The following is a 12,142-nucleotide window of genomic DNA, read 5'->3' on the forward strand; positions in this document are numbered from 1 at the left end:
CCCAGTTACTCGCCAGGGCAGGTGAGGGGAGGGGTCTCAACGAGCCGGAACACGTCCATCTCCTAGCCCACTAATGAGTGGTCCTTCCCATCCGTGAACGCCACCAGACCCCACCTCTCTTAACTTAGACACTCTGTCCTCTGAGATCTTACTTTGCACCCCGATTTCACTCAGCTGATCCTAGACATCTGTGGAAATAAGGATCAGCCTCAGCCTGGAGCCCCTGCGTCAGCCCCCCACGCCCTCACGCCACAGTCTTCATTGGGAATTTGCTGCATCACACGGATCTAGGGCCCGGGGAGGGAAGACCACCCTTGAGCTTACTCTCGTGCAGGAGACAGAATAAAGTAGCTGAAAGGGAAGAGATTGGATTCTGGGGCATTGATGGTGTGGTGTGCTGGTGGCTGGAACCCCGTCGGGCCTCTGCGGGAAGGTTCAAGGCTGGCTGTGGGCACAGGGCTGGCCACGAATGGTCGAGCGGAACAGGGTGGAGGGCAGACCTGCAGTAGAGGCCCAGAGGTGGGACGTTCTAGAGACTGAAGACCCCCGTGGCCAGAGGGCAGTGGTCAGTGGGGAGTGTGGACCATGTGAGAGAGGGAAGAGGATGGGGGGGGGTCCCATGTGGAAAGTAACTGTAAGTCACGGTCCACACTCAGAAGAAAGCCTGGGAGCCATTAATAATCACCCAGGGTACCTGGTGTCGACCAGGACCGTCCCTGGAGGCCTGGGATGTGTGACTGCTCGCCCACCCGTGGAACAGGTGGCCCATGGTGGTGACATCACCGTGTCCCTGACTTGCCCACTTTCCCGCTGGAAGGCACTCCATGCTGACAGATGTGCCCCCGTTGTACGACTGCCAACGGCTTCTCCCAGTAGGGTGGGTGGCTAGCTCAACCAGCCAGCGCTTGACTAACACTGGTCTTCTCGTCCCTCCTCTCCCCGTCTCTGGTGGCGCTCAGGAACACTGCCAAGGAAATGCAAGAAGGAGCTCTTGGCGGTAAAGCTGCGGAACCGGCCGAGCCAGCAGGAGCTGGAAGACAGGAACATTTTCCCCAGGAGGACTGATGAAGAGCGGCAGGAAATCCGACAGCAGATCGAGATGAAACTCTCCAAGTGAGTAGGGGCACGTCGCCTCAGGCAGAGGCTGTGTCCCACCGACCGGGCAGCCCGAGCCCCTCAGAGGCCCTGCCCTACCGTCCCGGGGCCGCGCTGTCTCAGGGGCCCACACGGGGCTCTGACGGTGGCTTCTCACCTTGCCACTATCTGCCCTCGGCATGGGCCAGTGCGATGTCGTGGGGGGCTGTCCTGTGTGCCATTGGGTGCTGAGCGGCAAGCTGGGTCTCTACACGTGACACCCTCCTGTGACCATCAGAACTGTCCCCACATGTTTTCAAATGTCCCCAGGCCACGGGGGGCACGCCCTCTGCCCCCCAGGGGAGAAGCTCTGGTCTCTAGCGGCCGGGCCAGGCACCTGCAGGAGTGAAAAGGGAGTTGCATTGGGGAGAGACAGTAGACAGCGTTGGGGGATGTGTCCTGTCGCATCCAGGCCCAGGGGAGAGTCCCACCTGGTCACTTTCCTGCAAGAACCACATTTAGCACAGCCACATCTTCTAAGTTTTTCAAGAAAAGCTGGAAATCTATTTGGAGGCACGGTGTGTGCCGAGATGAGCTCACCTGCTGCCTGGCTGTGCCCTGGACACCCGAGCAAGCCCCCGCGCTCCAGCGGTCCCCTCGGAGGTCCTGAGGTTGGCCGGCTGGAGAGGGACCGTGTTACGGGCCAGCCGGCGTGGAGCTGTGGATCTTGCTGGGGTCTTTGGGATCCGGTACGTAGCCCAAGAAAAGGATGCTCCGTAAGGCGGACCGGGTGGGAGTGTGACAGTAAAGCCATTTCAGGGGCCGGCTGACTCTCTAGGCTGCTCTCCAGGGACGGGGCTCTCAGGTCCAGAACCCAGAGCGCTCAGCATCCCCGGCCGCGAAGCCAGCCCAGAGCTGAGCCTTGTCAGCAGGTTGGGCCTCCGCTTCCTGCCTTCCTCCCAAAGCGTGGGGCCAGATCACAGCCCCAGGGTCTGCGAGTGGGTGTCGGGGAGGAGGTACAGAGGGGCAGGAGAGGCACCCGGTGCTGATGCTCAGACGCTTGCCTGTTGCCATGTCCCCGGGTTCCCTCCTGGACCCGTGGAGTGTCGGCCAGGCCGGCTTGAAGGGACCGTGTCCCAGATCCCCTCCAGCCCACCCATGCCCTCTTTAAACCCCACAGCTGGTCCCAGGAAGCAGGAGGAGACAGTATCCAGCTATCCCTGGGCCTCCCCTTCGGGGGTCTGGTTCCAGCGTGTCCCGTGAAGAGCGGGACAGTCTGTGCTTCCCAAACTGCAGCGCCGTTCAGGGGGCTGTGACGAGAGCCTCCAGGTCTGCAGAAACCTGAGGGACTGGCCTTCATTCCCCTGTCAATGTTGCTGCTGGAGCAGGAGCCCCATGTTCTCTGTTTGTGCTGTTCTCGTGATAAAGGAGATTCCCTGTCTCCTCACCTGGGGTTGTGAGGCTCACATGAGAAGCCGGGGGAGAGGGTGTGCCCTGAATGGGGCCTCCTGCCCTCGTGCTGAAGTCATGGTGGAACAGCGGTCTTGATCCTCTCTCTGCCTCTGTTTCCTCGCAAACTGTTCCTTTGTTTCCACTGAGGCACAAGCCGTATTTACACAGTCACGCGCTTGGCAGCTACTCGCCGAATAACTACGACGGGCCGGACACTGGGCAGGATGCTAGGGTGTCATAGCAAACAACACAGAGGCACTCTCTGCCCTATGGCGCTTACAGCATCTGCGTGTGCTGCAGGCGTGGCTGGATCCAGGTGCTTCGATGGCATTGACAGGAGTTGGTCTGTTTCTGTTTCTTGACTCTGTTGTGCTATGTGTGGCTTCATTCTCTGGCACTTTACTTGACCCCCTAACCCCCTAATCCCTGAAGCTCCAGGCTCCATTCCAGAACCAATCCCTTTGGCCCAGAGGATAGAAGGGGCTAACCTGGACAAGTCTGGGTTACGTTCTCGTCCTTGAGCCTGTCGCCACGGCCAAGAGCATATGCCGTTTGGTCCAGCTTGGCGAGCATTGTCGCTGGTCTTGTTGGGGTGTGTGCTCGCAGGCTTGGTTTTGTCTGATTTCTAGAGAGACTGAATGTTTTCTCAGTGTTAATCAGCTGTTTGGTTTCTTTTCATGTACTTAACCGGCTGCCTTTTCCATCTTAATAATTTTAGGAGTGTACTTGGGAAATCGCGGCTTCCGTTCCTCTCTCAGTCTGGGGGCTCGTGTTTCGTTTTGTTCACACTTTCCTGGGTGCAGGAAGGTTGTCGGATTTCCAGTGGTATCCTCTGGGCGTCCACAGGTCTCTCTGCGAAGGGCCAGAGAGGAACTCTTCCAGGCTTTGTGGACCCGACCGTGTCGCAGCAGCACAACCGTACCCTCGCAGTACTGAAGCCCCCAGGAGCCCATGTGGCGTGCGGGGGCCTATCTGCGTGCCAATAAAACTTTATTTACAAGCACAGGACACAGGACGTAGTTTGCCGACCTCTAACGGACGTTGTGGGTTCATGCCGTTTGGGTCACGTTCAAAACACCCTTCCCAACCCAGAGGTAAAGCGTTTTTCCCTCACGGAATTGCTTTGAGCTGATTTCCAACTCTGCCGTCTGACATGGTTTTCTATTTGATTCACAAACCAAGTCTCTCTTTCAAAATAGAGTATTAGGTGAGTTGATTTAAAGAGAAAAGTAGTGGGATGTCTGGGGGGCTCAGTGGTTAAGCGTCTGCCTTTGGCTCAGGTCATGGTCTCAGAGTCCTGGGATCGAGTCCCGTGTCCAGCTGCCTGCTCAGGAGGGAGCTGCTTCCCCCTCTCCCTCGACCCCTCCTGGCTGCTTGTACTTGTTCTCTCTCTCAAATAAATAAAAATCTTTATTTAAAAACAAAGGAAAACAGTAAACGGTGGTGTATATGTGGTTCAAAGCCAGGACAAAGTTATCATGAGGACGCCTGCTGTAAGAGAAGCCCCGGGCTCCCCACCACTGTCTGTGGGCGCAGAGAGGAAGTGGGAGGGGGTGGGGGCCAGGAGCCACGCCCGAGGGCCCGCAGAGCTTCCCCGAGCACATGCCCGGGACTGGACCTGCCCCGTTACTTGCTGAGGCCGTAACTGATGTTAGACCTGGGACGAGAACCCAGCAGCCCCTTGGGCACCCTTCACCAGGTGTGAAAACGGAAAAGCGGGTCCGGTTCTGGGGCTCCTCCGAGGGGCCGTTGAGAAGTCAGGGCCCCAGAGGCTCCGCTGCTCGCTTCCCGGCAAAAACAGTTAATTGGATCCCTTTGTCTCTGGTTTGCCTCTTCGGGGTCTTCAGGAGTAGGTGCTGAATAATGCAGCCCTGGTTGCCATGGCAACGTGCCATCTGCCCGTCCCCCTCCAGTGTACTGGGCTTTTCTATTTTGTTTTATTTTCTTTAATTTCCAGACCTTGGAGATGTTATCTCTGGGGCGCTCCCAGGGCTGTGGGGGGTGAGGCGGGCACAGTCCCGGCTCCGTGCGCAGGGTCTGGGCACTCGGTGGCGTTGGAGGCTTCCCCGATGCAGGAGTGTGGCGCCGCTCAGGACCACGTGCACGTGTGGGTGCGAGGGCCGGCAGCGCGTTAGGGACCCACAGCCCCACGCACCACATGGCAGGAGTGTTCTGGAAATCACGCCCAAAGTCAGGGACCTGCGCTCTGTGTCAGGGCGTGGCGTTTAAGGGGTAAGGACGCCTGGGTGTGTGTGTTTCTCTGGGTGGACCCTGGGCCGTAAGTCCTGCTTGCTTTTCCTCATTTAATTCCGTCCTTGCAGGAGCCGGGTGAAACAGGTGTTCTTATCTTCATTTTACAGATGGGAGAATTAAGCCTCAAGGCTTAATGAAGCCTTGAGGAGGGGTTCAGTGACTCACTCAGGGGCCCACAGGTTCCCTGGTTTCAGGTGTGTCCCCTGGAGCCCATGCCCAGCCCCCCGGGGAAGTGTTCCAGGACAGCTCGGGCTCGTTCATCTCAGGGCTTTGCAATTCTCAAAGTCCTCTGGCTTCCGTCGGGGCGCGTGTGGGCCCCCAGCCAACACAGGCGGCCCCTGGGTGCAGAGTCCTTCCCGTCCCTGTCCAGATGGGGGGCAGAGATGATGCAGAGCGTCCCCCGCTGTGGAGCGGCGGTGGGGGGGTGAGGTTCGTGATGCCCAGAACAGGCTCCTTGAGCCCAGCCTCACGGTCACGGCGGTGGGAATTCAGGCAAACGCTGCCGGCTCTGAACCTCCCTCCTGGTTGTGAGGTGGAGACGGGACAGCGCTTTCCCCACGGTTGGTCCTTGCAAGAGCATAAAGCGTGTTCCTGGCAGGAGGCACTCAGGGGGTCGGAGCTGCTGCTGGCAGGCGCCTGGCTGGGGGCCCCCTTGTTTCCTGGTCACCTGCGCAGGAGGACGAGTGAGCAGCCTGCGGGCCACACGGCAGCACCGGCATTGTTCTCGTGTGTTCCTCTTTGCGGCTGCTGTATTATCCGCCTGGACCGGGAGCCTGAGGGCCGCACGAACTTTCTGTTAGCCGTCCCGTGGGGCCTCTGCACTCGGGGTCGCGTCCTGAGAACCTGATGAAGGCCCAGTCACGTCCTTCGGGAGATGGTACGTAGCGTGTGAACACGGGAGTTAAACGATCCTTGAGCTTGTGCCTTTGTGTGCTTTGTACAAAGCCGCATCCAGTACGTCTGCCGCCACTCAGCCTCCGTGGAAACCTCCGTGGAAACCTCCATGGAAACCCAGGCTCCCAGGACTCAGCCTCCGTGGAAACCTCCGTGGAAACCCAGGCTCCCAGGAAAAAAAAAACAAAAAAACAAACAACCCACTGGTGTGTGCAGTGACCCACACCCGCCGTGGCCGCCTTGAAATCTGCAGAACTGGAAGGGAGAGGCCGGACGCCTTGAGGGACGGGGATGGGGGATCGGTGCGGGCTTTATCCCGGGCTTGTCGAGCCCTGAGCACCAGCTTTGGGACCTTCCGTCCACTGAAGCCTCAAGAGTAGTGACGGTCCCTTGCAGGGTCCCCGTTCTGTGGACACAAAATTTCAAAAATAGAGAAACCTTTCTTTCTGTGGGCTAACCAGGAAAAAAAAAAAAAAAGACACTTAATTGTGGGAAAAGAAGCGCTTCCTTCTGACTGGGCTGAAGCGTCGTGGGGGGCAGGGGGCTGTCCTCAGAGCAGGACAATATTTGCAGTTGAAGAAACATTGCTCTACCGCTCCCCGCTGCCGCCCTGCAGGGTGGGAACCCGGCTCCTCCCGAGCCACTGGCTCAGGCCCCCGGGCCTCCTGCAGGACCGTCTCATGACGGCGGCTGGGGACATGTATGTGGAGTCCACAGTGCTGCTTCACAGTCTCCCCTCGGAGCCTCCCGCGGGCTCTCTGGGGAAGCCGCCGTCCGCCGTGGTTTTTCAGATGAGAACTGCTCAGACCAGTGCCGTCCCTTGCCCGCGGGAGCCCGGAAGGAAATGTGGGCGGGTTACTGGTCGTCTGGTCATGCCAGGGCCCACCGCTGACTGCGTATCTGGATCGCTGGGGAGCTTGGTGGACAGATTCCTAGACCCCGCTCCGGAGCTCCCAAGTCGGAGTCTCTGTTCTAACAGGGCCCTTCCTCTCCACGTGTCCCTGCCGCCCGAGATGTGCCGTGTCTCTTCCTCAGGGTCCTGGGAATACTGTTCTCTGGGGCTCCGGGGTCCCGGTATGCTGTGCTCGCCACGACCGCTGCCCGGTAGTATCTTAAGGAGAAACACATTTAGGGGCGCCTGGGGGCTCAGTCAGGGAAGCATCCGGCTCTTGATCTCAGCTCAGGTCTTGATCTCGGGGTTGTGAGTTCGAGCCCCATTTGGTCTTTGTGCTTTGTGTGGAGGCTCCTTAAAAACGAGAGAATATACGCTTTGGAGCTAATCATGTTTCCATTTTTGCTTTGGCCACCAGGATGCTCAGAGCCAAGTGCGCAGCTACTCTGGCAATGCTGCCGTACCATTTGGGGCGTGGGTCTGCGTTTGACCTTCTCTTTCATGCCCTTTGCCTGGATTTCCTCAGGTCTTTACCTCCATGGGACGTGATTTTTCTATACATGATTTCAAAATCATTTCCAGATTTTACTATAAAAAGTAAGTAAAAATGCATATTTTTTATGGAAGCCCCCTCCGTGAATATGAGATTTTGCCACGTTAGCCTCCTGTCAGAAGGGTTTCCGTGGTGCGACGCCGCGTTCAGATGCTGGTTTTTAGTACGTTAGTGTCTCATCGCGATGGAGCGGCCGCGTCTGCCAGCTTCGCTGCTCCCTCCCACACGCAGCAGACCGGGAGTTTCCCTCAAGATCTTTACTTTTAAAGTAAAACCACAAGGCTCATTTTCGCACGACCGTGTTTTCCTTTTTACGGGTTATTTTCATGAGCTGCATTTCCAGAAACGGGAGAAGGAGAAGAAAAGCAAGAAGAGCGGGAGGGGGAAAGCACTTTGAATTAGACAACGTTGTTCCTTGGGAGTGAGGCCGCTTGTCAGGGAGCACAGCCGGGCCCCAGCAGGTCCCCGGGTGAGCAAGCCCGGAGCGGGGAAGGGAGCAAGGCTGTGAACAGACGGGGGAGGAGGAGAAGCTCTCAGCTTCATTAGGAATCACAGACAGGAGAATCTCTAACAACAAAGAACCTTTCCTCCCCAATTAAAATAACAACAGAGTTTTCAAAGAATACAGTTCTGAAATAAGACCCTTTAATGTTCCTACAGATGGAAGTAGGAGTAAGGGACTGCAGAATCCCGCCCAGCCCTCCTGAGGTGGCGGGTTTCGCGCTCTCCCGTCTGCCGGCGGCCGATTCCTCTTTGCTGGGGGTGGGCAGCGGCCACGAGGCTGCAGCGGATTAGACGATGCACCTGTCCACCCTCCAAGTCTTCCCAGCCTCTGCCTTCAGCACCGCGCCGAGAGAATGGGCATTCCCCGGGGTTCCCGACGGTACCTGGGCTGCTTCTCTGGGAGATGCTGTCCTGACCCGGCCTGACCGTGATCCCCTGTCAGAGCAGATGTTAATGACTTGGTGCAGGTGTCCCACCACTGTGTGGGGCTCTGGATCCTGCCCGACCCCAGAGTCAGGCTGACCCTGGGTTGTACCGCGCTGGGCACCAAGCCACTTGCTTTTCCGCCTGACCGATGTCCCGGGCCTGGACTGTTGTCTCTGCCCTGCAGAGGAGGAAACTGGGCCCAGAGCGGCAAAGTGGTGTCCCCACGTCCCAGTTAGTGAGCAGCGGACAGCAGGATCCAGAACCCTGCCCCAGCCACGGGGCCTCCCCACCTGAGGCCCAGGTGTCCGGCCCCATCTTGCGCACGGAGTACAAAGGTACAGACCTACTGCAGCTGAAGCTTCTGGTGTGTGTCCTGTTAGTGAAGCAGTCCCCTCGGTGTGTGTCCTGTGAGCGTCCCCTCGGCTGGGCCGAGTCCCCCTGCTTCAGCCGCAGCAGCCCTGGGACTCGGCTCCGTGTCCCGGGTCCTGGGGACGCTGCGCACCTGTCGCAGCATCAATGCAGGGAACAGCACTCTCAGGCCCACGGTGCGGCCCCCAGCCCCGTGCAAGCCAGCGCGCCACGCCCCCAGACCCGGGCCTGGCCTCAGCCGGCACGGAATGCCACTCTGACCATAGCACTTACTGGCGTCCCTACAAACTCTTCGAAATCCTGCCCCCCACCCGGAGTTTATCTGTGGCTGCTGTGCTAGAAGGCGAGGGTTTACGTTACGTGGAGAGAAGGGAGACGTTGAGGCTGCAGGGAGACAGGACTGGTTTTCCCAGCAGCTCCTGGACACGTGGGGCGTGCTCAGCCCCAAATACAGGAACATCTGGTTCTGGGGGGCAGGAATGGGAAGACTCGTTCTGAGATGCTGAGCGCCACGTGTGACCCAGACACAGAGCTGCAGGGTCTAGTGGGGAGAGACGGGCAGGGCAGGAGGGAGGCAGGGGTGGGGACGGGCATCAGAGAGTGGGTGGCTCGGAGCACGATTCCAACGGACCCGCAGGCATCGGTTAACCTGCAGGCAGGAGCACAGGATGTCCCAGGCTGAGAGCCCTCCCAGCACACAAACCCCGCTAAAAAGCACCAAGTCCTGAACCAGCGTGGCTGTGGGGACATGGCATTGCTGTGGAGGGGTGTGGTGGGCAGAGGGCCCAGTGGGGCTGGGAGTGAGCCTTCCATGCTCCCATCCACAAGTAACTGCCTCTGCTTGTCCCCAGCCCAGCTAGGGTGTCACCACCCCCCCAGGACCCTGGCATGACCACCCCACCCCCCGACTCCCCCGACGCTCGAATCACATGCCTCTATGGTTGTCCTCATCAGCTGCTGCCTGGAATCGCCTCTTTGTTGGTCGCTTCAGGGCTCCCTTCCCTCCAGGACACCGGGATCCTGCCTGTCTTGTCACGGGTGTGTCCTTGATGCATTCAGTAGGTGCTCATTAAATTGGCGCTAAGTGGTGAACAGAGACGTCTGGTCTTTGTAAGAGGCAGTGAGCGGCCCCTGAGGGGTCACAAGCAGGGGCGCGGTGGGGTGAGGGCACCTGAGGAAGACCGCTCTGCGGACAAGTGGGGGGTCGAGCGCAGGGCAGGTTGGAGCGAGTGGACACCAGTCCTGCAGGGGCTGCTGGTCAAGGAGATGGACGCTGTCACACGGGCCATGAGCTGGAGGGGGTGGACTTGAGAGCAGGGGAGGAGAGAAGCAGGCCTGGAGAGGGGTGGGGGCTTGAGCTCGCCCATCGGGGTGGACCTGGGTGCTGTGCCCGGGGGAGATGCGCGAGGGAGGCTCCACGTCCAGGTCCGGACGGCGCGGTGGGGTCCCGGCACGTGCAGCAGTGGTTAACGCAGAGTGTAGGTGAGCTTGCGGAAGGGGTGTGTAGAGCACGGAGGAGCCCGCAGGAGGGGCGGGGAGACCCTGTGGGGAGCCTCTGCTGGCAGCTTGGGAGGGACGGGGTGTGGCCAAGAGCAGCCCCGGCTCAGCATCAGGGCCACTGAGGGTCTCGCGCGGCTCTGTGTTCCCTGCGACTGCCGGTTCATTTCCTACAGGTGTCTTCCCTCTGACTTCTCGCTACTTTCACAGACGTTTTCACTGACCTCCAGACACCAAAACCCCTCTCGATCCCTTGGAAATGGGGCAGCATTAAATGCAAGCAAAGCAAAATGTAGGGGACTTGGAATCCACTCTCTTTGTTCTGAAAGCCTGCAGGGCTTGAGCTGCGTAACCTGCGGTTTGGGGCTGACACCGTAGGAGTGAGTTGTTCCTGTTTGGATGAAGCAGGCTGTGGCGAAGGCTCCGCTCTTCCTGGACGCCGAGGAGGGCCGGGCCCGAGCTCTCCCCGATCCGTCAGGGGTAGAGTTTAAGCGGCTGACGTGGGACTCAGCCGGGAGAGGTCTCGGGTCGAGGACCACCCCTTGGTGGCAGAATGCCCTCCCAGCACCAGCTTGGGCCTCGGCAAGAACGCTCAGAGCCCGAGCTCGGCTCCCTGGCGCGTGAGAGCCCACGTACTGGCTTGGTGTCCGAAGCTGCCAGTGGGTCCGTTTCCAAAGGGGTTTTTAGGAAGTGGAGGGACGGTGGTAGATGAGTAGACTCCTGGAGAACTCACTGTGCCCGAGATCACTCGTGAACAAAAAGACAAAACAACCCCCCCAAAACCAACCAACCAAACAAACAACAAAGAAACAAAGCAACTAACAGCTGGGCATCTTCAGCAAGAAGGAGCACAGTTGTGCGGGGAACGTAATTCGGAGCTATAACAGGCTTTCCTTTTCACTGTGAATCCCGAATTCACAAAATGTAGGATCACGGCCATGATTATTAGCCTTTGAGGTCATGCATTTAGGAATCGAAGGAAAGACTTACGTGTGCTGGGCACGCCGCGTCACTGGAATTTCTCCCACTGCCTCTCTGGACTCGGGACCTCGTGATGTCCTGGCAGCTGAGCCCTAGGTGACGGATTTCCGTCTCCGTTATACCCGTGAGGAAACTGAGGCTCAGAGCTGATCGTAGCTGGGGAGTAGCTGAGTGAGGCCGTGAGCTTGCCCCGGCCCCGCTCAGCTCCAATCCGAGTCCTCAGCACCCACTGCCTTGGCCGCCCTGAAGCGTGCCATGGGCCCTCCCTGGTCCGAGACCCCCGATCCGCTCGTATGATTCCCACTGCTCCGAGGCAGAGAAGGGAAGGTCCTGCTCTTTCGACGCCTTAGCCCCGTGTCTGCCCTCGCACCTGGTAGAAAGCAGTCTCAACACTTGACTGGACGGTAGCAGGAGCGCGTGGCTGAGGGCTGTGGACGGTCGCGTGGTTATGTGGGTGGGTAAGTGGACAGAGAGACGGATAGAAAGATGGACAGTTAGGCGGCTGCGTAGGTGGGTGGGTGGGCGCACATCAAGGTGGACCCGCCCAGCGTGTGGGCTGCCGTTCCGTAAGAATTCGGTTCCACAAAGTGTGCGCATAGACGGAAAGGCGTCCTTTACGTAGCGGGGTGTTCGGATGTCTCCAAGCAGTGGTTCCACTCCCCGGGTTGCTGTGTGACCGACACATTCAGGAGCACATCTGTGTGCCACGTGCCTCTTCGGATCCACAGTGGGCGTTCCTGGTTTGGGAGCGTGGTTCCGTCCCGGGGCGTGTCCTGGCCGGGGACAGGACACATCTCCTGCTGCACAGCTGACCAGACTGGGCTGCAGGTGCTCAGGCACTGGGTGGGGAGTCCCCCACGCGCCCCCGCACTGTCCCTGGAAGGCTGGCGGACCACAGGGCTGTTCCAGAATTCTTCCTGAGCATTTTCAGGAGGGGGAGTGGAGTTTTCTGCAGTGACAAAGCCTCTTTACCTGTGACTCTCTGGCGGGGGAGGGGTTAGACTGTGTCTCCACAGCTCGTGGGCTGGGCAGGACGTGTGGCAGGTGGAGACTGTGTGTCCTCGCTGAAAGGGACAGCTGCCATCGTGTGGACGTCCCCTCCGGCATGCGGGACCGGGGCAGTGGGATCGTTCGAGGGAACCTGGCAATGTTGCGGATTTCCTTCAGTCAAACGCTGGCAGCCTATTCACGTTTTTAAGAAACGAATGTGTGGACCCCACAGAACGCGTTGCTGGGCCATATTTGGC

The 12,142-nt window shown here is 59.0% G+C and overlaps 1 protein-coding gene across 2 annotated transcripts in view; it reads left to right on the forward strand.

The window, feature by feature from the left end:
• PHACTR3 (phosphatase and actin regulator 3) overlaps positions 1-12,142 on the forward strand; it is a 205,923-nt gene that overhangs the window by 170,902 nt on the left and 22,879 nt on the right. For both annotated transcript variants that reach the window (XM_045980169.1, XM_045980170.1), the window contains exon 8: positions 960-1,113. In XM_045980169.1, coding sequence (XP_045836125.1) covers positions 960-1,113 — 154 coding nt within the window. The remainder of the gene's footprint in view (positions 1-959; positions 1,114-12,142) is intronic.

The sequence above is a fragment of the Meles meles genome, chromosome 16 (assembly GCF_922984935.1).
Source record: "Meles meles chromosome 16, mMelMel3.1 paternal haplotype, whole genome shotgun sequence".
Taxonomy (NCBI): Eukaryota; Metazoa; Chordata; class Mammalia; order Carnivora; family Mustelidae; genus Meles; species Meles meles.